General features: G+C 58.7%; 1 protein-coding gene across 4 annotated transcripts; it reads left to right on the forward strand.

Moving 5' to 3' along the window:
- Nucleotides 1–189: 189 nt before the first annotated feature.
- On the forward strand, nt 190–21,864 carry THOP1 (thimet oligopeptidase 1). 4 transcript variants are annotated; one of them, XM_019804122.2, is made up of 14 exons: nt 190–441; nt 1,274–1,335; nt 4,700–4,912; nt 7,477–7,625; nt 8,624–8,731; nt 11,691–11,793; nt 14,601–14,761; nt 15,516–15,651; nt 16,067–16,433; nt 16,806–17,007; nt 19,510–19,696; nt 19,817–19,945; nt 20,734–20,870; nt 21,348–21,864. In XM_019804122.2, the coding sequence occupies exons 2-14, from the start codon at nt 1,293–1,295 to the stop codon at nt 21,504–21,506; spliced, it is 2,094 nt and encodes a 697-aa protein (XP_019659681.1). In that variant the 5' UTR covers nt 190–441; nt 1,274–1,292; the 3' UTR covers nt 21,507–21,864. The 4 variants fall into 4 exon arrangements, with proteins under 4 accessions (XP_019659681.1, XP_034513345.1, XP_034513343.1 ...); XM_034657454.1 differs by lacking the exon at nt 1,274–1,335 and having other exon boundaries at nt 192–441; XM_034657452.1 differs by lacking the exons at nt 190–441; nt 1,274–1,335 and adding an exon at nt 1,689–1,865.
- The last annotated feature ends 2,547 nt before the right edge of the window (nt 21,865–24,411 follow it).

Below are 24,411 nucleotides of genomic sequence, written 5' to 3' on the forward strand. Positions count from 1 at the left end.
AGCTGGTCGTTAGGGCAACTGACCTCTGCGACCGAACGGAGGCCGGAAATCAGGACGGATTTCCCCTCTCGAGCGGGAATGGAGCGGTGCATGGTGGGACAGTGGCGGACTCCAGCGCGTTCGGCAGAGCCGGTCACGTGGCACCGAGCCGGCCACGTGGTGTTGCTGTGTTTGAGTATCTGGCGTCTGGAGGGGCACGGGCGCTCTGTGAATGGCAGCGACTGTTACCCACAAGCTTTTACACTTATTCACCCACCCATCCACCCACAGACGCATTCTTTCATTCATTCAACCCCTAAGACGTAAAGGAATACAGACATACTTGTTTACAGTAGGTGCCTAATAGCCAGCAAATACCGCAAACCGACTGTAAAAACCAGGAAACTGTGCTCCCATCGCCTTGTACTGGGGTTGACGAACCGCAAACTAGGAAACGAGGACGTAAGTTAACCCTTTGCCCTTGATGGCAAGCGCTATAAAGAAAAAAGGGCGCGCCGCGGTTATGACTGGGGAGGCAAGTGGGCCGGGACGGTTAGGGAAGATCTACCTTATAGATGTGGACTTGGAGGATGAGGAAAAAACTCCAGGTACGGAAAAGAGCGAAAATGAAGATTAAGTAGGCTAAAGCTTGGTGTGCTTAATAGAGGGTGAGTGGTGAGGAAGTTCCCTAGGATGCCTCACAACTGATCACCGTTAGAGATGAAGTTGCAAGAAGTGTTCTCCTAACTCACTTTTATCCCATTTATTTATTTTATTTTTTAAGATTTTATTTATTTATTTAACACAGATAGAGACAGCTAGTGAGAGAGGGAACACAAGCAGGGGGAGTGGGAGAGGAAGAAGCAGGCTTATTGCGGAGGAGCCTGATGTGGGGCTCGATCCTATAACGCCGGGATCACGCCCTGAGCCAAAGGCAGACGCTTAACCGCTGTGCCACCCAGGCGCCCCTCACTTTTATCTCATTTAAAACGCATGCATGGTTAAAGCCCGGAGTTCTTTAAGTTCTTTTGCAGAAATTAGGGGAGTAGGTTTTTTGGCCATTTTAGTTCTAGCAAATTTTTCTACCTGGGGCCCTTAGTTCAAGGTTTTGTTGTTTGTTTTAATGGACTACGATAGTTACAGGTTAGGGTACTGCACCGTTTCGAAACACCTGTTGTTTGAAGTCCTGGAGTCATTTACTGAAGCTTTCTCGGTTTTTTAAAAAACTGCCTTTAATTTAATTAATTGATTCACCGGATTCTGCTGATGTATGTGTCCCGCCTCTATTCGTTAGATGCTGGAAGTTGGGCAGGATGCTCGTTGGCATAATCTACAAAGAGCGCCCGAGATCTGATGGTAAGCGGTCACTAACGTGACGCCCTCAGGTGCGGGAGAAAACCTGCAAAACTAGCCGAATACACGGTTATGAAAGTAGAACGGGGGCAAGCACAAGTGAAAACGGGAGCTAGGAGCCCAGGCAAAGAAGTCCTGGCAGAAAAGAACCGCAAGCGCACAGGGTTCCGGGTGCCAGCTGTGTGTGGTTTCCGTAGAAACGTCCCTCCCGGGCCTCCCCGAAGGTTCCGCCCCCTCGCCGCCAGAGCCAATGAAGGGCAGGGAGGGTTCAGCGCGTGCGTGGAGTGCGCCAGCATTCTAAAGCACCGCCCCGGGGGTGTGGGCGGAGCTGGGCCGCGCCTGCGCCATGTCCAGCGGCGCACGCGCCCTCCCAGCATTCAGCGGGCGCGCGGGCGGCGGGCACCTCGCTCCCGGCTCTTGCGGACCCTGGGTGGACAGAGACGGCCGGCCGCCGCAGCTGAGGCAGCGCGACGCGGGCCAGGTGGAGGGAGGGGCCGCCGGTGCACACCCGCCAGCCATGAAGCCACCTGCAGGTACCAGCTGCCCTTCGGAGCGGCCCCGCTCACCGGACCCGGGCGTCCCCTCCACCCTCGCGCCTCTCGGGGTCGCGACTCGGGCCTAGGAGCCGAGCCTAGTGACCCTCGAGGGGCTGGAGCCTGGGGGGCATGGGTCGGCGAACCCGGGACCCCGCCGCCTGGGCGGCCGAATGAACGAACCAGCTTTTCCACCGCTTCATTCATTCAGCCAACTCCGTGTGTGTGGCTTCAGCTGAGCACGGGTCTGGTCCTGGGGGCGGACCCCGGGGGAGACCGGGAGTTCTAGGCGGAGTTTCAGAGCCAGAGACGGGCGTTCAACCAGCGGAGAAGCAAGCCAGGGCTTTAGAGAGTGATCGGTGGTGGGGCTGACGGCGCTTCTCTGGAGAGGGCGGTCCCTGAGGGGCTTCTCGGAGGAGCTGGCCTATCAACCCCGACCCAGCGGGGAGAAGCAGCTATGCTGCCAGGACCTGCGGGAAGGCCTCCCCAGGTGGCGGGAACTGCGAGGGCAAAGGCGGGGAGGCAGGTGCACGCGGAGCGCGTTTGGGTAGCAACAAGTCATTTCGGGGAGAACACAGCTGGGAGTCCCTTTTATTTTAAGGGCAGGGGGGCGTCGCGAAAAGGTTTTCGTTATGGGAGCGATGGAATGTGCGTCCTGTATTTAAAAATTGTCCAGGCTGCTTTGTGGTGTCTCCTGAATTTTCTCCTGCTGGTCTCTCTTACCCCCAGTTCTTTCTCCAGCCGACTGTGATGATAATTGCATTAATGATAATCATAATTAGGGTTATTGGGGCCTCAGGAGGGCAGGAATGTTGTCTGCCTTGTTTGCAGCAGAATTGTTAGCCTGGGACCCAGCACGTAGGTGGCAAGCTGAAATACTACAGAATGAATGCATCTGCTCCAGTTTTTCAAGTCCTAGCTCCTCCAGGAGATTTTGCTGACAGTTCTCAGCTTACACACATCTCTTACCTTGTCCGAGCTTCTGGAGTCCTTTTTTACCACCAAATGTAACACAGACCCACATCTTTCTTCTGCAGTTCTGAAGTCCACAGCGCTCTGCGAGTGGAAGGATTTTCCCCAAGCTCGCTGCAGTTGATCAGAATATCGACCTGTCCTGGCTCAAGAGCCTTTCTTTTTCCAGCTTGGGGGGGGGGGATTGCGCCACGCCAGGGGACACTGGCAGTATCTGGGGACATCTGTGATTGTCACGACTGGGGGTGCTCCTGGCATTGAGTGGGTGGGCACCAGGGGTGCTGTTCCATACCCTACAGTGCCCAGGGTGGATTCCCACCCCAGAGAGCGACCCAGCCACAGATGTTGATAACGTTGTTAAAAAACCTGCCCTAGAGCTGGTTATTGTTTCTAGCCATTCAGTCACCCTCTATCTTTTAATCGGAGACGTCAAACACAGGTCCCAGCCGGCAGTACCCTGCAAAGATCCCGTCCCTCTTTGATATACGCAAAAAGGCGGTAGTCCAGGACCACTGTGGCCCTGCTCAACTCCCTGCCATGCCAGAGGGGAAAATGGGGCACAAGTGGGTATTTCCTGGAGGAGCTTCTACTGATTCTGCATTCCATACCCTGCTGGGGGAATCCCACGAGCCTGTGTTCATTAATTCAGGTAATTCGGGGCAGGTATAGCCATTTGAGACATACAGGTGCTGCAGGGATGCCATTGGGACATCTAAGAAAGAAACATGGGATGGAAGATTGGCAGGGTTGGGGCTCAGGGCAGAGGGGGCAGCCTGTGGGAAGGCCTGGGAGATACCTTGAAGAAAACAGGTGTGGTTGGGCCAGGCCAGCTGGCCAGACCTGCTGTGCAAGACCCAATAGATTCTAGATAGTGTAGACCAGGGATTGGCAAACTGGTCGGTAAAGGGCTCACTCGTTTAGGCTTGGTGAGTCACGTACTCAATCTCGTGCAACATCATTTTGACCCTGCGGGCTGTACAAAAACAGATCGTTGTTTGCTGACCCCTGGTACAGACTTCCAGTAAGGGTTGAAGTGGGATGGAGCCCTGGAAAGGGGGCAGGAAGATCTGACAACCAGAGATTTATGAAGGGGGGTGGGGTGCATATGATACACTGGTTCACAGGGTGGGAGCCAAGGTCAGACTGCACGGGTTTGAATCCCACCTCTGCCACTTGCTGGCGTGGGATCCTGGCATGACACTTGAATTCTCCAAATCTCAGAAACTCCATCTGTACAATGGGGGCCACATAGGACCCAGAGTTCAGAACTGTGAATCAACAAGGGAACGAAAGCAAAACATCTTTATCCGGAACAACCGCACAGCAGTTTCAGCGACAGCTGTTTTTATAGACCACGGTCTCTCATCCAAAAACTCTTGGGGCTAGGGATGTTTAGGTGATATGGAATTCCTCCTATTTTTGGAAAGTAATACAGTGTGAATGTCACATTACATCAAGGGATGTCGGGGGTAGCACCTTGTAGTCAAGTTAACTCAGATGGAGGTGTATACCAAATATCTACGCCAGCACTGCCGATTTTGGGGCTGGGTCATTGGGGTGTCCAGGGCCCTAGGTGGTGTCCAGCAATATCCCTGTCCACCCCCCACACTCGATGCAGTAGCATCGCTCTCCAGTTGCAACAAGCACAGACACCCTCAGAGATCACCCAGTGTCTTCCCGGGTGCAGAATTTTCTTCTGTTTAAAGGATTGGTCACCCTGTGCACCCTGACAAAGCCCTTGGGCCTTGCCTACCTGCACGGGGAAACTGTTCCTGCCCTTGCCCTCCAACCCCTAGTTAGTCTAACCCTAACTCTCCTTGAAGCGCACAATTTCAGTGTGGGGCTCTGTCTTCTCTGTCCAGCCTGTGCAGGAGACGCCCTGGACACAGCAGCCCCGTGCTCCGTGGTGAACTACCTAAGATGGGACCTGAGTGCCCAGCAAATAGGGGAGCTCACTGTGGAGCTCATTGAGCAAACTAAGCGTGTGTATGACCAGGTGGGCTCCCAGAAGTTCGAAGACGTGTCCTATGAGAGTACCCTCAAGGCGCTCGCTGATGTGGAAGTGGCCTACACAGGTAAATCTGGGTCAGGATCTGGGCAGGGAGGCAGGAGCAGCTATGGCCTTGGAGCTCCTGGACCCTGGCCATGGCTGAGGCCTCTTACTCCCCAGGGGGGCGGTGATGGATAAAGGAGCTGACTGGGGGTAAAGGCATCTGCTCGGCAAGAGGCAGCCCGGAGGACCGCTGGTTCCCCTGCGTGCCCTGCTGCACAGCCGGGCATGCTGAGTCCTCACGGGCTACATCATCTGAGAGTCCAGAGCAGGCCAGCATGTCTAACAGCACTCCTCTCCAGGAGCCAGCTCAGGTGCCAGCCTTGAAACTGGAGCCACTTCTTGCTCCTTTCTGTGTCCCGGGAGATACTTGTTTTTTCTCTGAGCCATTGAACTCGGCCCCCTTTGCTTTTCTTCTCCCCCCTGCGCTTTGGGTAACCTGATGCCATCAGGTGTCCTCATCACCACGCAGCTGGCTCTTCTCTCCTCCTGGCAGTCTGTTTGCTCCCTTCGTGAGGGATGAGGCGCTCAGTCAGACAGATGTAGCCCTGCTTCCCCGAGCCCCTCTGTAGAGGTTGACGGTGTGGGGACAAAAGACCGAGGTGGGGCTTGCAGCAGAGAACTCTGAGCTGGGAAAAACCCCGCCCCTGGATCGCTAGCCAAAGTCCTTTCTCTGGGAACCTTGGAGAATCTCTGCTGGGGGATTTTTACGAAGCCTCCTGCTGCCGTGTTTGCCAGATGCCCCGGGTTTCTGTGCTGCCTGCAAGTGGGTGCGCCTCAGTCTCCCCCCTCATCTCTTTTCAGAGAAGCTCTTGGCAGTTGCATGATGCCAGTTCTTGCCTGTTGAGCGGAGCCCTGCCAGACACCAACTTCACTCCTACAGCCTTTTTTCCCATCTCCCCACGGTAGCCAAAGGGATTTTATTTTATTTTACTTTATTTTTAAATATTTTACTTATTTATTTGAGGGGGAGAGAGAGAGAGCGCGCACACCAGCACGCGCACACGTATGCATACATGCATGACGTGGGAGGGAGAAGCTGCCTCCCCACTGAGCAGGGAGCCCAATGCGGGGCTTGGTCCCAGGACCTCGGGATCGTGACCTGAGCTGAAGGCAGACGCTTAACTGACTGAGCCCCCCCCCCCAGGAATTTTAAGGAAACTAAAATTGAATCATGGCATTCCCCTCAGCCAGCCCCTCAGTGTCCTTCCACTGCCCTCTGGACAAAGGCCAGAGTCCTCGATGTTGCTTTTGGTGCGGTTCGCCCCTCTCTGACGCTCCTAGTAGGGTTTGTGTGTGTCCGGCCGTGTGGCCGCCTAAACTCGCTCACACTCTCCCAATTCGGGGCTTCACACAACCCCTGCTTTGCTGGATGTTGGGCTCCTCTGTGATTATGCATTAACTCCCCTGAGGAGCCCCTTCCTGGGCCCCCTCTGCTCACAGTGGCCGTTTGCATCGATCCCACACTCTGTACCACTTTGTTGTCACACTTGATGCAGTCATAGGTGCTTGTGAGCCTGTAAATCCCAGTCGGACGGGTGCTGTTTCTGTCCTTTTCACTGTCCTCTCTCAGGCAGCCAGCAGCAGGTCTGCCCTGGGGCCACAGGAACGACCAAGCTATGATTTGAATACAGGTCTTTCCAATTGAGAATATTTGTTTTTTGAAACTAAATGCTCTGTTGAGATCTGATTTATATATCATAGAATTTGCTCAAAGCATACATTTCAGTGGTTTTTATGTTCAGAGTTGTCCAACCATCACTATGTTCTAATTCTAGAACATTCCATCACCCCAAAGGGAAATCCCGTCCCCATCAGCAGTCACTCTCCACCCCCTTCCCAGCCCCCGCGAGCCCCCTTCCCGTCTGTGGAGGAGCCTGTTCTGGACATGTCACACACGTGGGCTCACACGCCGTGGGGCCTTCTGTGTCTGGTTCCCTCCCCGAGCGTCATGGGCTTGGGGTCCGTCCCCAGGGCAGCGCGTGTGGGCACCTTCCTGTTCCTGGCTGAGTGGCATGCCGCGTGTGATGGACACACTGTGTGTGTCCACCCACCTGTCAGTGGGCATTTGGGTTATGTCCCCTTGGGTTATTCCCGGTCCAGCTGCTGTGAACGTGTGATTTTTGTGTGATTGCATGTAGGCACCTCCTGGTGTGTTGCCGGGTCAGGCAGTGACAAAGCTTACACTCTCACAGCCACTCACACTTCCTCTGTTTAACGAAACGCTCTGTGTAAGTTAAGGAATCACTTATGAATTTAAAATGCTGCCATCAGTAGCCGTGGCTCTTTTTCTGGAGTCAAGTTATTTTAGCCTCTCTAGGTCTTGTCATACCTCTCTGTTATGGTCCTTCTTTCCTTGGAGTGTTGAGAGTTGACTCTGTTTCTGTCGGATTGTGAGATCCGCAAGGTTGTAGATGACCATGCCCTTTCTTTCTTCCGGCACCCGGCCCAGGGCCCAGGGCGGAGAGCGTGCGTGGAACAGATCGGCAGACACGGACGAGCTGCAGGCCTGGTGGGGGTGAGGTCGGCACTTGCCAGTTTCCCCCTGGGGCCTCTTTTCACACCTGTCCTGTTCTCTCCCCGTTTCAGTTCAGAGGAATATCCTTGACTTCCCCCAGCATGTTTCTCCTTCTAAGGACATTCGGACAGCCAGCACAGAGGCAGACAAAAGGCTGTCCGAGTTTGATGTGGAGATGAGCATGAGGCAGGACGTGTACCAGAGGGTCGTCTGGCTGCAGGTAAGGACACGGCGAGGCACCGGGCATGCTGGAGGTAGACACCCGGGGGTCAGCCCGGCGTCCGGATGGGCACCGCTGGGTTGGACCTCTGTAGACGTGATCGTTCTGTTCCTCAGACTTGAGAAGGTGGAGAGCTGAGGGGCCCTGGGGGCGGCCGGTGGGGGTGGCTGCGTGACAGTGCAAACGCGCTAAAGGCCACTGAACTGTGCGTTTAAGAATGGCTGAGGTGGTAAGTTTTGTGTTCTATTTTACCGCAGTAAAGAAACGTGAAAGGGTGAGAGACAAATGCAGAGGAACACGAGTAAGAGAGCCTAAAATGCCGAGGACTTTGTAAGCCTTCGCTGCACCCACCACATGGTTTCATTTTCCTGACCTCGCCGGGTGCTCCGAAGGGCTGGTGTCCGAGTGAGCCGCGGAGGTGGGCAGCGGCGCTCCCATCCGTTCCCTTAGCGCCTGCGTCCCCTGGGTCAGGAGAGTGCACCAGCGTGCCGTGGGGCAGGCAGGACGCGCGGCCCCTGGAAGCACGAGCAGGCTTTGTAGTCGTGGCTTGGAGACCTTTGTTAGGTGTACCTGCAGTCGTCAGAACGGACTCAGACAGTCTGTCCTTTGCGCGGTTTTCCCCAGCGTAAATATTTTGTAAAGCCCGTCACTGTCACAGCCAGGATGATGACCTTGAGGCCGCTCACCGTTCTCATTCCCATTTAACCATTCACCTGTGGGAGGCACTCTGGGCCAGTTTTAGTTTGAGCTGTTCCCAGGAAGCGAGCGCTCGTGGACGGGTTTTATGTGAACGTAAGTCTCCATGTGTCTGGGATGGACGCCCAGGAGTGCCCTTGCTGAGTCGGGGGGTGGTCGTAACTGCTGTCCCTGGTGGCCGCATGATCTCACGTTCTAGGCAGTGATGTTTGCGCCAGTGCCTCGGTCTCCCGCCACCTCCCCAGCACATGGCAGTGCCTCAGCTTTCTATCACACATACACCTGCGGTTGTCTTACTCTAGGAGAAAGTTCAGAAGGACTCGCTGAGGCCAGAGGCCATGCGGTACCTGGAGCGACTGATCAAGCTGGGCCGGAGGAACGGGCTGCACCTGCCTGAGGACACTCAGCAAGTAAGCGCCAGCTTGTGGGGCGGTGGGGGGGGGGCTCTGGCTGCATGCCCACCTCTGCTGCCTCAGTTCTGGGAGGGGGAGTTTGTCTGGAATAGCTCTGCCTTTGCACCCACCCTGCCCTGGGTTCTCCAGAGTTACGGTGTGGCTTTCCCGAGAGCATGGCACTCCCTCAGCTACGGAGAGAGGGCCCGGTGCAGGGGGCACACCCGCTGGTCCTCTCCGTGACTTTGGTGCAATGGCATTAAGGAAAAGCTCCCTCTGGCTGGGGGCCTCCTGTTCTCTGTACTCGGCTACAACAGCACAGCTTCCCTCTGATACAGATGTGCGGGGTTCCCGCACCGCGCGGTTCTCTATGACACCAGTTGGGTGTCTAACACCATCTACCCGGAGGTAGTGTCAGGTCCCACAGCTCCAGGGCTTGGCCCCTTGAGACTGCGCGGACGTGAGACAGCAATCCCAGATCCAGGTTGTTAGCTCTGCTTGTGAGTGACCAGCTGTGTGGTTCAGAGGTTCCCCCTTTCTCAGGTTCAAGTCATTTGCTAGAGCAGCTTGCAGAACTCAGGAAAAGCTTACGTACCATTACTGACTTGTTGTAAAGGGTATAACCCAGAATGGCAAGGTCTGGGGGGGAGGCATGGAGCTCTGCCCTCCCTGTGCGCGCCATCCTGGTAACTCTCTGAATCCTGTCCTTTAGGAATTCTGTGGGGGCCTCATTGCATAGGCATAACTGATTACCATTGGTGATTGATTGAACCTGCAACCTCCAGCCCGTCTCCCCTCCCAGAGCAGCAAGGAGGTGCCACACCGCACTGTGGGTGGTTGGCTCCCTGGCCACCAGCCCCCGTCCTCAGGGGCTTTCCAAAGCACCCCATTAATATGCACTCAGGTGTGGTTGAAAGGGGCTGGTGGTAGGGAACACGATGATCCCCACTCCTGTGTCACTCGGGCTGTTGCAGTTTCTTGTTATCACGGAAGAAATTCCAAGGGTTTTAGGAGCTGTGTGCCGGGAATGGGGACGAAGACCAAATACACATTACCTATTGTAAGTCCCAGCCTCACAGATGGCATCTCCTGTGCTCTGGCCTGGACCAGCGAGCGAGCAGGGCTGCGCCTGCCCCCCGTCCTGTTGTTAATCTCTGAGGATCTTTATTCACCCCATTCCCTCCCCGTTTTCTCTGAGTGCCAGGCAGCCGCATAATGGAGGTGGCCGGGCTGTGGGCGGTGGCCGGGCTGGTTTGCACACAAGAGGTGCCCTTATGGGTGAGCTGTTTACCGTCCCCAGGAACTGGTCACACCTAGGAGAGGCCAGCTCTTCATCAGCAAGACCCCTAGACGGGAAAGCACCAGGACACAGGAAATGAAAGACACAGTTAATGCAGATATTAGATCCACACCCAGAGCTCAGCAACTGTCCCTCTGGTCACTTAGAACGGACACTGTTCTGGTTAGGCCAGCACCTCTGCCTTATGGCTGAAGAAGCCAGGACTCCAAGAGATGAGGCATATCCGTCGCTAAAACCAGTGCCGGTGAGGGCCTGGCTGGCTCAGTTGGTGGAGCGAGCGACTCTTGATCCTCAGGGTAGTGAGTTCGAGCCCCATGTTGGGTGCAGAGATTACATAAAAATAAAAATCCTTTTTTGATATAGGTTTTTTTTTTAATTGACATATGTATCTGAGAGAGACTTTGCGTGTGCATGAGCCTGGGAGGGGCGAGAGAGAGAATCTCAGGCAGACTCCCCGCTGAGCACGGAGCCTGATGAGGGGCTCGATCCCGGGACCCTGGGATCATGACCTGAGCTGAAGCCAAGAGTCGGACTCTCAACCGACTGAGCCACCCAGGTGCCCCCATAAAAATAAGAATCTTAAAAACAAAAACAAGAAACCCAGTGCCCCTGGGGCCGGAGTCGGATTCCATCCTGGGCCGTGGGTTCCAGAATCTGGTGTGGCGTCTCCCCTTCGGTGGGTGCATGCACTACGCTCAGTCGAACGACAGCTATTTTCAGTTTTTATAGTCTCCACACCTAACGTGGGGCTTGAAACCGTGGCCCCAAGAGCACGAGTCACGTGCCTCCTGACTGAGCTGGGCAGGCGCCCTGCAGTTCTTAAAGCTCTGTTGGCTGCTGAAAGCCCGGCATCTGTGTACTGGGGGCTGCACAGACAGTGCCTTGAGAGCCGCCTTGCTGGAAGGGACGCGGGGAGTGCCATGTGGAGGAGGGAGCCTCGTGGAAGGTGTTGAGCCGGGGCGGTGGGCTGGGTGGGGACCCTGAAGCGTTGCCTCGTTCTGCTAGGGCACATGCTGTTTTCCTGCTGCGTCTCAGAGCCTTAACTGGCACGGCTTCAGTGAGATAAGGGAGTGCGTGTCAGTGCCCAGCGCAGGGTCGTGGCCGGCGAGGCTCAGCGCACCTGTGCCGGCTGCTTCTGAGCCAGGGTCTCGCCCAAGGAGCCCCACGATCCCCACAAAGCTGTCAGGCACATTTGCCCTGCCCTGCCCCCTCCTGTCCTCTGCTGGCACAGAGCAGCAGTCGTCATGCCCAGGGCTGGGCTTGGCCCTAGGGCCCCCAGGGGTGGCGGTGGGCCGACGTAGTGTCCCCACAGCACCCCCTCCCGTGCTGCACTTCACCCCCCATCAGAAGTTTCCACATTGAGGCTTAGCCCTGCTGCTCTGTCAAAATGTCCGAAAGCCTAGGCTGCGGACTCTGAACATAGTAGGGTCCAGAACTCTCTTGGCTGGGGTCTCCTAACAGATGGGGACAGTAGCCCGAGGTCCCCAGGGTCGCCAAGGCCACTCAGTGTGGAAGCCGGTGTCTGTGTTCTGTTGGCGCCACATAAACCGGTGTTAGAACCTGATGTCTGTGTCTTTTCCATCCCCTCTTCCCGCCTTGCCTGTCTCTTCCCCTGTAGGGAGGGAGCCCCCAGCCCTGGTGGCAGAGCTCCACTCACAGCTGTGCTCCTCCCTCCAGAAAATCAAGAGCATTAAGAAGCAGCTGAGTCTTCTGTGCATCGACTTCAACAAGAACCTGAACGAGGACACGACCTTCCTGCCACTCACACGAGAGGAGCTGGGTACTGGTGGGGGCGTGGGCTGGGGCGGGGCTGCTTCGCGGTCTCAGGACCCTCACAGGCCACGGCCACCACCCGCAGGCTTCCGAAGTGCAGGGACATTTGTGTCCACCGCCCCGGGCGAGGGGGCTTCTAAACTCGGACCAGTCAGCGCTTTGGAATCTGTTTCTCGATCCTTCCTCTAGCAGTGCCAGGAGTGCTGGGTCAGGTGGCTGGATTCGCCAGGATTTCCCTTTGAGACCCATGCCCCCGCCTGTTGCTGTTCTTGTTTCTTGTTTCTTTTTTTTTTTTTTTAAGATTTTTTTTATTTGCCAGAGCACAAGCAGGGGGAGCAGCAGGCAGAGGCAGAGGGAGAAGCAGGCTCCCCGCTGAGCAGGGAGCCCGATGTGGGTCTCGATCCCAGGACCCTGGGATCATGACCTGAGCTGAAGGTGACGCTTCACCGACTGAGCCGCCAGCGCCCCTGCTCTTCTTGTTTCAGTTTTATAAGAGGATCAGGTAGACGCGTCCTGGCTGATTCTTGTCCCCAAACCTGGCTGTAGGTGGGGATTTTGAAGGGTTGTGGCCAAGGGGTCTTCTAAATTTTTACTCTTTTCTTTGCTTCTCTTTCCCCAACTGTTTCATTTCGAAAAACTTCACACTGTGGGAAAGTTGTAAGGACTGTACCGCGGGAAGCTCTGTGTCCTTGGCGTCTCCTAACCCTTAGCTGACGGTGCACTTTCTGTCCTCTCCGTGGGACACTGCCACACGTATGTCCTTCGTGCTGTGAGTCGTCTGTGGGCCTGTGAGTCTCTGCTTCTTCCTTGGGCGGAGGCAGAGCACGGAACGGCCGCGTCACGGGGAGCACAACCCACCCCGGGCTCTGCTGCCCCGATGGCACTCCTTGTAGTCCTCTCCCCCGTCGGGTCCGCTCACGGAGCCCCCGTCACATGGAGTTTTCCTGTCTCTTTAGGCTCCTTTCCTAATGAACCGCCCCTCAGCCATTCACAAAAGTGTTGTCACCTCTCCTGACGTGGACACTTTTGAAAAGCCTAGGCCAGCGGTTTCGCTCCTGCCTGCGAGCCCTGTCAGTCCCATGTAAGGCGCTGGAGCGTCGTGGCAGTGACCTTGCAGCGGCTGCCTGGGGGGTGGCCGTGCCGGGCCCCGCTGCCAGAGCTCCCCCCCACGCACAACCAGAGGCGCCTGAAGGCAGCTCTCTTGCAAAGGGGCCCGCAGTGGCAGGTCTTCCTGAACAGGGGCTTGTGGGTCCATCAGCGCCGCCCTCCACTGCCCTTTTTTCTCGTTCAGTCCCGTCCGTAGTGCCTCAGGCAGCAATTCCCCCTTCCCCCACGGCTGCCCGTGTGAGGACAGGCGCCCATGGTTTTCTGGCCAGAGGGGGATCCCGGGGCTGGAATTCAGCAGACGAGTTTGCTCACCCACACCCTCTCGTGGGCCGGCTTTTCTGCCCCTTTGTCCAGCCTGAGGGGCCTTGCCGTGGCAGCCGGGCCTCCTGTGGGGCAGCTGGGCGCCCCGGCCATGGAGCAGAGCCAGCCCCAGACGGCGGGGCGGTGACCGTGGCCAGGAGGCCTGGACCGTGGGTCCTGCTGAGCGAGGGTGTGGCGCGTGTTTGTTTTCTTCTGCTTGCCAAGGGGAGAGTTGTTGTCTGTTTACAAAGTCTCGGACAGCGTGTCTCTCTCTCTGTCCNCCCCCCCCCCGCCATGTTTTAGGCGCTCGGGGAAGGTGCTTCTCTGCCCGTGCCTCCTTGGAGGTGGGGCCACTCTCCCTGTCAGCAGCAACTCCGGGGGTGCCCTGGGCTGCCGCTCCTCACTTTGGGCCGCTGGGTGAGGGAGGCTCCCATGGTCGGCCTTCTGACCCCATCATTCCTTGTGCGTTTACGCGCTGGTCTCTCAAGTCAGAACTTTCCCTCCCTCTTAGTAGTGGATTCATCTGCAGTGTCGGTGTGGACGGAGGCCCCATTGATCTGGGGACTGTGGTCTGCTGCTGTCCCTGTTTTGATGCTCGGGTTGTCCCAGTTCCACCTAAGAGCCTCTGCGGCTTGAAGCGTCCCTGTTCCTCTGTGAGCACTGTCTTTGGGACTTGTGTTCCGGGCTCACTTTGTCCTTGCCCTGGCCTGGGCTGCTATTTGAGACCAAGATGTGGGTGCCGGGCGTGCCCGTTGCTGCTGTGGGACTGTTGTTCCCAGGCCCCGTCGCTGAGTTAGGAAACGGGTGTCTGCACATGTACGCACGCACGCACCGAGCCTGGAGGTGGTGCCCTCCTGGCACTGCTCACCCTGCCGCACAGCGTCCCTTCTCACCTGTACTGAGGTGAGGCTCCAGGCGAGCTGGCCTTGGGAGGAGCCGTGGGCCAGGTTGGAGCTGGGGCTGTGAGGTGGTGACCCCCGGAGGTTTTCAGTTGGAGGTGATGCACCCAGATCTCTGTCTTAGGAGATGGTTCCGGGCGGGGAGCCGGGTGGGAGGTTCTTGCAGAAGTGTGGCCCATTGCAAGGGCAGCTGGGCGGCATTTGTCCATCCCTGGTGCCGCTGATGGGGGAGGGACAAGGGAAGAGACTGCAGTTCCCGGAAGCCTCCTCTGTCAGGGGTTGAGCCGAAAGGAGCTTTTCCTCCCGGGGAGCCCTGGTGGGAAGGGCAGCAGCTCTCCGTCTTCCCGGAGGGGCTCAGGGCAGGGTGGGGAGGCTGGGCCTGGCACCCTGTTCCCTGCAGGCTCCCGGTCCTAGCCTCTCTCGTGGAAGCGAAGCCCGCCTTCCCACCTCAGCTGCACGGGCCTGGTAGCTTCTCGGGCGTGTGGCAGCCCTGGTTTTGTTCCTGCAGGCGGCCTCCCAGATGACTTTTTGAACTCGCTGGAGAAGGCTGGGGATGACAAGCTGAAAGTCACCCTCAAGTACCCGCATTATTTTCCCCTCCTGAAGAAATGTCACGTGCCTGAGACCAGGAGAAAGGTGGAGGAGGCCTTCAACTGTCGCTGCAAGCAGGTGGGAGGGCGATGCCTGGAAGTCGCAGGGCCTGTCCTGTCTGCCTGGTGCCTGCTGGGCCAGGCTCGGCGGTCAGCAAGCCCCAGGAGAGCTCAGCCTGCCCCTAGCGGACTTCCATGCTGGGTCTGGTTCTGGGCCCAGGCCACAGCTCGGGGTCTGACCCCTCCCCCAAGCCAGTCCTGTGTCTGAGTGACCATCTGCTGCTCCTGTGCCTTAGCTTCGGTCATCCCTTCTCTCTCTCCAGTGGCTTTGCTGGGGCTTGAGCTGGGGTCTGCAGACACGCCCTCCCTTTTCTGCGTCTTGTGTGGCGGCCTGGGCCTCTGACTGTGGCCTGGGGCGTGTCTTCAACGCACAGACCTCCATTCCCACACAGATGCTTGTGTTTGTGTTTGCGTCCACGCCGCTGTGTGGCCTCACTGCTGTTTAGTGTCTCCAGCAGACGGGGCTGAGCTTCCCATGCACAGTGCCCCCTGAGGCTCACCTGCATAGCCCTGGCCCCACATTGCGCTCCAGTCGCGACCTTTGAACCCCTCATGCTTACACCCTTTCTGGGTCTGAAAGTCACCTGAGGGTTTATAGAGATGCATGTGTTATGGCAGGACCACAGCACAGCCATAGAAACCTAGGCCATGGGAAGGAGGGAGGGAAATGAGACACAGCTGGGGTCTTGGCATTCCGGAACTGTGCGGCCACGGGGCCCAAGTGGGAGGCAGTGGGCCCGGCACCCACAGAGCTGGTCATTGGTTGGTTCCAGGAGAATTGTGCGATCCTCAGAGAGCTGGTGACCCTCCGGGCACAGAAGTCCAGCCTGCTGGGATTCAGCACGCACGCTGACTACGTCCTGGAGATGAACATGGCTAAGAGCAGCCAGGTGGTGGCCACTTTCCTAGGTAACCCCTTGCCGCCCCCAGCCTCCCGCTGTGGGTTCCAGGAGTGGGATTTGGGCCTCTGAGAGCCACATTCTGTTCACCCTAGAGTGGGAATCCTAACACCCTCAAGGCACTCTAACCTGATGGCCGAGCATAGGGCTCTGGAGTGAGCCTGCATCTGCCCCGGCTCTCCTGCCTCCCGGCGTGAGCTCTGGGCAAGTGTCCCCACTCCAGCCATCCTTCCCTGCTCGTGGAGGGAGACCGAGGGGTCTTCCCCCCCGCCCCCCGCCTGCTGCAGGGCGACGCGTTGCCCGTCTGGCTTGTGCCGGCAGTCAGGCCTAACAGGCAGGGTACCGGGGCCATCGTGCTGTGGACCGGGGCTGGCGGGGGAGCGGCCGCAGGGAGGTAGCCTAGCCTTCCCCTCTGCCCTCCCCAGATGAGCTGGCCCAGAAGCTGAAGCCCCTTGGGGAGCAGGAGCGGGCCGTGATCCTGGAGCTGAAGAAGGCCGAGTGCGAGAAGCGGGGCCTGGACTTCGATGGGCGCATCAACGCCTGGGACATGCGTTACTATATGAACCAGGTGGAGGAGACGCGGTACAGCGTGGACCAGAACCTGCTCAAGGAGTTCTTCCCCATGCACGTGGTCACCCAGGGCTTGCTCAGCATCTACCAGGAGCTGCTGGGGCTGACCTTCGACCTGGAGGAGGACGCCCCCGTGTGGCACGAAGACGTGAAGCTGTACTCCGTGAGGGACTCGGCCTCAGGGAGGGTCATTGGGAAGTTCTACCTGGACCTCTACCCAAGGTGCGTGGTGAGCTGGGCGATGCTTCTCCGAGCCTCAGCGTTCCCATCTGTGAAATGGGTTGTGGGGTCGCCACGGTGCAGGGCCAGGTGAGGGGACAGGAGCGTTTGCTGTCCACGGAGGAGGGTGCCCCAGATGTTCGGCCTGCTGTGTGGGATGAATGTGGGGCAGGCCCCCGGCTCCTGGGCACTCGCTCCCGAGAAGCAAGTTTGAGCTGCTCAGCCTGTCCAGGTCCCTGGGCTGGCAGATGGGTGATTAGGGGATGCAGAGTCAGGGTGGCAGAATCAGGGACTCCTGTGGGGTCAGGAGCCCTCTGGGCCAGTCGGTGTGTGGAGCAGATTCCTAGCTGCCCCTGACCCTGCCTCCGTCCCCAGGGAAGGGAAGTACGGGCACGCGGCCTGCTTCGGCTTGCAGCCAGGCTGCCTGCGGCACGACGGGAGCCGCCAGATCGCCATCGCGGCCATGGTGGCCAACTTCACCAAGCCTACCCCAGACACCCCCTCCCTGCTGCAGCACGACGAGGTGGAGACCTACTTCCACGAGTTCGGGCACGTGATGCACCAGCTCTGTTCTCAGGTGGGTGCGGGGCCGTGGGGGCGGGGCGGGGCTGGGGTTTGGTGCGTCTGGAGGCTGCCTCCTCCCTGGACAGTGAACGCTCCCTGGGTCACCACGGCCACAGCGATGCCAGTTGCCATCACGGAGCCCTACAGACGGCTGGCTGGCTGGAAGTGTGTCCCTGCGGTGCTGGGGGCTAGGGGTCTGCGGTCAGTGTGTTGACAGCACTGGTTCCTTCTAAGGCAGCTCTCCTCGGCGTGTAGCTGGCTGTCTCCTCAGGTCCTCATGTGGTCATCCCTCTGTGCGTGTCTCTCATAAGGATGCCAGTTGTTGGGTTAGGGCCACCCCGGGGACCTCATTTTAAGTTGAATATTTTAGTGATCATTAGTTTACCAAGTTATGGAGGTGTCATTGCTGTGCAAACATTTTGCAACATTTCCATTACCAGAAAGAGCCTTCATGTCTCTTAGTTACCTCCCCAGCCCCCAGCCCCCACGAGCCCCCTTCCCGTCCGTGGAGGAGCCTGCTCTGGACGTGTCACACACGTGGACGCACACGCCATGGGGCCTTCTGTGTCTGGTTCCCTCCCTGAGCGTCGTGGGCTCGGGGTCCGTCCCAGGGCAGTGCGTGTGGGCGCCGCGCTCCTGCTGGTGGCCGAGGGACGTGCCCGCGCATGGGATTCACTGAGAAGTGTGTTTTGAGCAGAGGGTTTTCTGTACTGCCTTTTTTCTTTTCTTTTTTTTTTTTTTTTAAAAGATTTTTTATTTATTTATTTGACAGAGATAGAGACAGCCAGTGAGAGAGGGAACACAAGCAGGGGGAGTGGGAGAGGAAGAAGCAGGCTCACAGCAGAGGAGCCCGATGTGGGGCTTGATCCCATAACGCCGATCACGCCCTGAGCCGAAGGCAGACGCTTAACCGCTGTGCCACCCAGGCGCCCCTGTACTGCCTTTTTTCTTTCACGGTTTGCACTTGTTGTGTCTTGTTGAAGAGATCATTTTCTCCTAATTTCGCTCTTCTGGAAGTTTTGGCTTCAGCTCTTTGTGTTGGTGTGCCGTCCACTGTGTGTTGTGTCGTCCGTGCGGTGACGGTCCTCAGCGGCCAGCGGCCCCTCAGGGCAGGGCAGCGTCTGCAGCACTGGGGCCCTGGCCGCCCCGGCCGTCCTGCTCACGCGCCCCTCACCTCTTCCTGCCTCCGCGCCACATGCTCACGGGTATGTCCCGTATCTGGAACATTTTTCTGCCAGCTACTCTCGTGGTTCCCTCATTTCCTTCAGGTCTTTGTAGATATGCATTGTCACTACTCACAGTTCTGTAAAGTCGCTGCGAGCATAGAGTTCGCGAATACCGAATCAGGGCTCCCGTGCGAACACGGGGTTAGGTCCCTGTGAGTGACAATCGATATGGAACCTTGTGTGGTGCGTGTTTCTGTTGAAAGATGCCTCTAATGCATACCGTTGGTTCACACCGAACTCCCAGCCGTCGGCGCCGTAGCTCATGCCTGCAGGGGGCGCCTCTGACCGACCGTGTGCTCTCTCTGCACATCACGGCCTCGTGCCCTCGGGAAAGCCGCGTAGCACTTCAGCATGGCAGTTGGGATCCGTTTTATTTATTTATTTTTGAAGGTTTTATTTATTTGAGAGACAGAGAGAGCTCATGAGTAGAGGGAGAGGGAGAAGCCGGCTCCCCCCGCGGAGCAGGGAGCCTGATGGGAGACTCGATCCCGGGACTCCGGGATCATGATCTGAGCTGAAGGCAGATGCTTCACTGACTGAGCCCTCCAAGCACCCCTGTTGGGATCCATGTAAACAGCCCAACTGCCTACAAAAGAAACACAGAAGTGGGGGTGGAAAAAAAAGCTCTGAACAGAGCATGAAGAGGACCCCCGTCCCAGAGCTAAAGCCCAGAGGCAGAGGGTTGAATGACCGCAAAGTGCCACAGGTGCTGGTTTTAGGGTTAGAAATTTTAGCAAGTAGGCAAAGTCACAGATAGGATCCGAGCGTAACGAGGCCCAACGCACGTCCTCTCCCAGGTCCCCGATCCTGCCTCCCTCTGGGCCTGGAAGGGACTTGCCCAAGGGCATGCGCTCCTTTGGCCGAGTGGCTACCAGAGCTGCGTTCTAGCACGACTCAGCCAGGTGCTGTTCTTCAGGAAAATTTCTGACATAAAAGCGGAGAAAATACAAGGTGCCTCCAGATCCCGTGGTTTCCAGGCCTGTGCCTTTCGGGGTACAGGGCTTTTTGAGAGCATTGGGTTTGTGGGTGGAGGAAGGGAGCCTGGCAGCCAGCCAGGGACGGGCATGCTCCCTGCCTCTGTGTGTCCTGGGCCGGGATGTCTGTTAGCAGCTCCCTGGGAGCCTCACCTGTCCCCGTCCCCAGGTGTAGGGGCCTCGCACAGCCTGCTGTCCGCTCGCCTTGCTGTGCCTGTCTGGAGAGCAGAGCATACCGCGTGTGCAGGCGAGGCCAGCGGCTCGGAGCTGGCCAGGCCTTTTCCAGACCTTCCTGCAGCTCTGCCCACCCCACAGGCGGAGTTTGCCATGTTTAGCGGGACACACGTGGAGCGGGACTTCGTGGAGGCGCCTTCTCAGATGCTGGAGAACTGGGTGTGGGAGAAGGAGCCGCTCCTCAGGATGTCCCAGCACTACAAGACCGGCAGCGCCATCCCCCAGGAGCTGCTCGAGAAGCTCATCAAGTCCCGGCAGGCCAACACAGGTGCCCGCTGGGAGCCGCCCTCCTGCCTGGGGAGGGGAGGCCAGGTGCCTGCCTTGATGGGGTTCTCTGCTGCTTGTGTGGGGTACAGAGCCAGCCTCCCTGTCTCCTTCTGCCCGTCAGGTCTCTTCAACCTGCGCCAGATCGTACTGGCCAAGGTGGACCAGGCCCTGCATACCCAGACGGCTGCAGACCCAGCGGAGGAGTACGCCCGCCTGTGCCAGGAGATCCTTGGGGTCCCTGCCACGCCAGGTAGCCGCTCGCGAGGTGGGCCCACCTGGTCAGGGTCTGGTCAGGGTCTCCGCCGTTCCCAGAGTCGGAAGGATCTAGTGACGTGTGAAGGGAGTCAGGCCAGTTTATAGGTGGCAGCTGAGGCCTGGGAGGAAGCAGATGGCCTCTGGGCTCCTTGCTGCTTTGTGTCCCTGGGCCTCCCGGCTCCAGCAGGTGGCTGGCGGCCTTGGGTGTGAGCAGCTCCATCCTTCCTCGCCGTCCCTCGTACCGCTCAGGCCGTGTGCGGCTTCCCTCCCCGCCAGCCGCCGAGCTCCCCCAGCGGTGCCCTCCCACACCGCGCTCTGGAACAGGTGGGAGGTGCCGCAAAGACCAGGGATTTCATACCCTGCGAAAGAGTAGCTGAGATTGTGACGCTTCTCCTTGTGCGTTATCACAAGTGCTCAGATTAACACACCTGGAAATAATTGGGATTTCGGTGTAGGTGGTGGGGAATTGCTTTGTTCTACAAGAACTTTAAAAATTCCATCAAAAAGCTTAACCGTGCACACTCTCCGCTGTACGGGTGTGCCTTGATTTATCCTTTTGTGCGAACTCGTAAGCATCAGCAGATAGTGGGCCACGTGTATTTCCCTTGGCCATGTTGTCCAGCTCCTGCTTTCTAGGCGTGTCAGGCCAGGCCCTCTCCTCCTGGGTGTGTGCTGGTCATCTCTGATGGGGCTGATTTGAGGCCCCCTTCTCCTGGCAAGGGGCACTGAGGGGGCTGGGGGATAGACGGGGCCGCGGTGAGAGCCGTAACACGTCTGTCCCAGGAACCAACATGCCCGCGACCTTCGGCCACCTGGCAGGTGGCTACGACGCCCAGTACTACGGTTACCTGTGGAGCGAGGTGTACTCCATGGACATGTTCCACACACGCTTCAAGCAGGAGGGCGTCCTCAACGGCAAGGTGAGGGCGGGCCGGCCGTTCTGGGGGGCGCCTGCCTGCGGAGGGAGCACGTGACCTTTCAGTGCTGCTCCCTGCCGCCCGGGACCAGGGCAGGGGAGCTGAGGCACCCGCTGGTCTTCGCTGGGTGCTGGAGATGGGCCCTCCCTCCGCCCTGAGGTTCGCCACCCCAGATCCTCCTGGGGCCAGGGGCTCAGCCGGCTTTCCACACCTGTGTTTTGTCACCGCCAAAGCTCCGCCGCCCGTGTGGTGGGCTCGGTCAGGGCCTCGGCCTCCGTGACGTGAAGGGCCTCGAGGAGTTGCAAATGGTTGGGGTTCCTGCACACACATGCTCGTGCACATACCGTGCACATGCTTGTGAATACACTCGTGTGCTTGCGCGTGAGTGCTCTCTCCGATGCTGATGCAGGCGCCCGGACGCCCACGTGTGGCCGGGAGAGGGGCTGCTCGAGGACTGATCAGCCCCACCCCTATTCCCAGCAGGTCGGCATGGACTACAGAAGCTGCATCCTGAGGCCCGGCGGCTCCCAGGATGCCAGTGTCATGCTGAAGCTCTTCCTGGGCCGAGACCCCAAGCAGGATGCCTTCCTCCTGAGCAAAGGGCTGCAGGTGGACAGCAGCGACCCACCGGCCTGTTGACGCACCAGGGCCCTGTGGACCCTGCCCCGGGCTCAGCCTCACCCCAGCCCCTGCCGCCTGTTGCCTCAGCTCCCAGTCGGGGAACGGGGTGGCCTGCCGCTCGGGGTGAGGGGGTGGGGACAGGGTGAGGAGAGGGGGTGTGCGTCCTCCCTGTTCATTCCTCCTGTCGGGTCTCCACAGGCCCCCCTCGGTGGCTGGCCTGGGCGATGGGGTCTTGTCCTCGAGATGCCTGGAAAACTCTGTGTCCAGTCAAGCCTGCCAATTTGTTGCACTAATCCATCCCCTTCTTGGGAAATTTTCTGAGTGAAAAGACGGTGGTTCTTTGAAATGCAGCCATTAAAAAAAAAAAAAGAAAGAAGACTGTGGGCCTGGTCTCTGACTCTTGTCCCTTCTACCATAGAACAGCCAACTGTTGGTTGTCACGGGGATGACGTGCGGGTGCGCTCCTTACACCCTGATTGCCTTGCGATCAGCCCTCAGGCTGGGGACGTGGGGCAGGCGAAGGCTGCTGGATTGTAGGTTGGGGTGTCTGGGAGCCGGCTGAGCTGTCACTGCAAGCAGGGATGGGGGTGCCGGTGAGAACCGCTGAACAGGCGTGTTGGTACCGCTCACCAGGAGGCGTCTGTTTCCTGCCGACCTCTCCCCTCCCTATGCGGCCCCTGCCAATGTTGGACCAGGCTCAGCTCTTCCAAGAAGCTGGGAGGCCGCGGCTGCCGGCCTGGGCCCCAGCAGCTGGGATGGCTGAAGCCGGCAGCAAGCAGCGGCCCGCCCTGGGGCCCTGGGGCCCTGGAGCCAGCCCACTGGGCACAGCTCCTGTCCCGGCCCCTTGGCCAGACCTAGGGATTTGTGACTTGACGGTTTCTGATTAATGGGCGCAGCTGCTGGATGCAGGCTGTGACTTTGAAGGCCCGTGTGACTTTGAAGACTAAGGCACACGTGGTCCTCTTGGCTCAGCTCCCTGTGGCTGTAGCAGCGCAGCCAGGTCCGGGCCATGGGGACTGCTGGTAATTCTTCGGAATGCCTTAGGTGGTACTTTCCGGTGGCGGAAAATCGGAAGGGCTTCTTGAGCAGGGTGGGTAGGTCTTTCCCCTTCCTTTGGTCTGGGCCATCCCATGTGTTCTCTCTTCCCTGGACTTGGAGCTCTTTGGGAGCCCTGCCACCTGCCCTGGAATTGTCCCCACCAGTCCTGTGTCATCCCCCCCACCCCCACAACAGGAACGAACCCGTGATCCGCGGAGTGAGGAGCCCCGCAGCTCCCTGACCCTCCTTTCTGCGGCAGGCGGCCATGCCCGTTGGGCTGACACCTCGGGGGAAGGTCTGCCCCCTTGCCTGCCCGTTCTCACCAGTTATAGGCCCGTCTGGGGCCCAAGAAGGAGCAAAGACAACCGACAGACCACATCCGGCTTCCATCAGGGACCTCTGTCCAGCAGCAGTCCTGTCGGGGGTCTCTCCTTGTCTTTCCCAGTGCAGAGCCCTCTGACGGCCACAACCTGGTCCTTGTGCTGGCACCCCCAGCTGTGTGCTGGGCAGTTGGGGGCCGGGGATGGGGAGGGAGCCACGGGCCTCCTGTGTCCCTGAGCGGGCAGGTGGGCTTGGGAGAATGGGGGTTGCCATGCATGGCCTGTTCAGCGCCCCCTGCAGCCGCCTTCCTGAGGGCTGTGGGCCTCATGGGTCTGACCTGTGTCGTAGGCTGCACACCTGCTCTCCAGTTTGGTTCAGGACTACGGGGAGAGCTGCTGGGTCTTTCTGGCTGGTGGCCTCCGGCAGCCCCTTTCTCCCAGAAGGAGCCGAGGGGCCATCATGTGACTCCTCCCCCCGGGGCTGTTGCAGCTGGGGCATCTCAAGACCGGGCCAGGGTCCACTCCTTCCTGGGCATCCTCACCTAGCAGTATCAGCCGGAGCCAGCGGCCTGGCAGGACCGGGCCTGGTGCAGCCTCGGCGGTGAGCTTGGCTTTCTCGTTCTGGGAACCCCCACGTGGACCCTGGGTTCAAGTCTAAGGCTTGGCTTATGGGGTGAGTGGGTCCCGGGCTGGGGGGCACTTCCAGCCCAGGTTAGGCCAGGCGGGAGCCCACATGACCCAGGGAACCGAGCTAATCTTGGCCGCGTGCGGGGCACGGGCCAGTGCGGTACTCGTGCTCACACACCCCAGACCTCCCCTGGGCTGTCCAGCCAGCCCTGCAGCGTGGGAGGTGGGGGGCTGCTCAGTCCTAGAGGGGCCACGATCCCAGGTTAGGACAGGCACTGCGGGCCATCTCTCCAGCCAGAGTGCGGTTCACCACGACAAGTAACTTCATTGGGCTGTTGCTGTCAGGCCCGTGACTTGTGTTGAAACCGGGAATAGAAGTTTTGTCCTCCCACCTCTCCCCCTAGACTCGAAACGGGGAATATAGGCTGTGGGATACATGGAGCCGCGCAAAGAGCAAGGCTCGACGACCCTGGGGGGGCCAGACCCATGAGGGAGGCTCTCTGCCACGCCATCCGCGTGCTGTCCCCGAGCTTTGCACCGACGAACCGTGAGCTCCCTTTTCTGCTTCAGCCACTTTGAGCAGCCCTTTGTCCCCTCAACCCGCAGCGTTCTGTCTTGACCCTGTCCCAGCCGACCCCACTGAGATCTGTGACAGCTGGAGCTGGGCTCACCAGAACAGACCGGCCTCTCGGCCTCCGAGGACTGTCCAGGGCCCCCATCTGACTGGCGGTGTTGAGGTAATCGGAGCAGCCGGGGGCCTGGGGAGGGTTGTGTTGGTTCTGGTCTGGGAGGGACTTAGCGGGCCTCACCACCCCAGCCTGCAGCCAGTCGGGCTCCAGGCCTCCTGCAGGCTTTTGTCCGCGTGTCTCAGGACAGCAGCCCTGTCTGCAAGGGGCTGTGTGTGTTCATGGTTCACAGTTTCGTGGAGAAAAAATTTC

The sequence above is a fragment of the Ailuropoda melanoleuca genome, chromosome 4 (assembly GCF_002007445.2).
Source record: "Ailuropoda melanoleuca isolate Jingjing chromosome 4, ASM200744v2, whole genome shotgun sequence".
Classification (NCBI taxonomy): domain Eukaryota; kingdom Metazoa; phylum Chordata; class Mammalia; order Carnivora; family Ursidae; genus Ailuropoda; species Ailuropoda melanoleuca.

Coding starts and splice junctions, on each gene's coding strand:
- THOP1 (XM_019804122.2), top strand. CDS start 1,293: ATGCTCGTTGGCATAATCTACAAAGAGCGCCCGAGATCTGATG. Junction 4,913..7,476: donor TGTGGAAGTGGCCTACACAG/GTAAATCTGGGT, acceptor TCCCCGTTTCAG/TTCAGAGGAATATCCTTGAC. Junction 16,434..16,805: donor TACCTGGACCTCTACCCAAG/GTGCGTGGTGAG, acceptor CTCCGTCCCCAG/GGAAGGGAAGTACGGGCACG.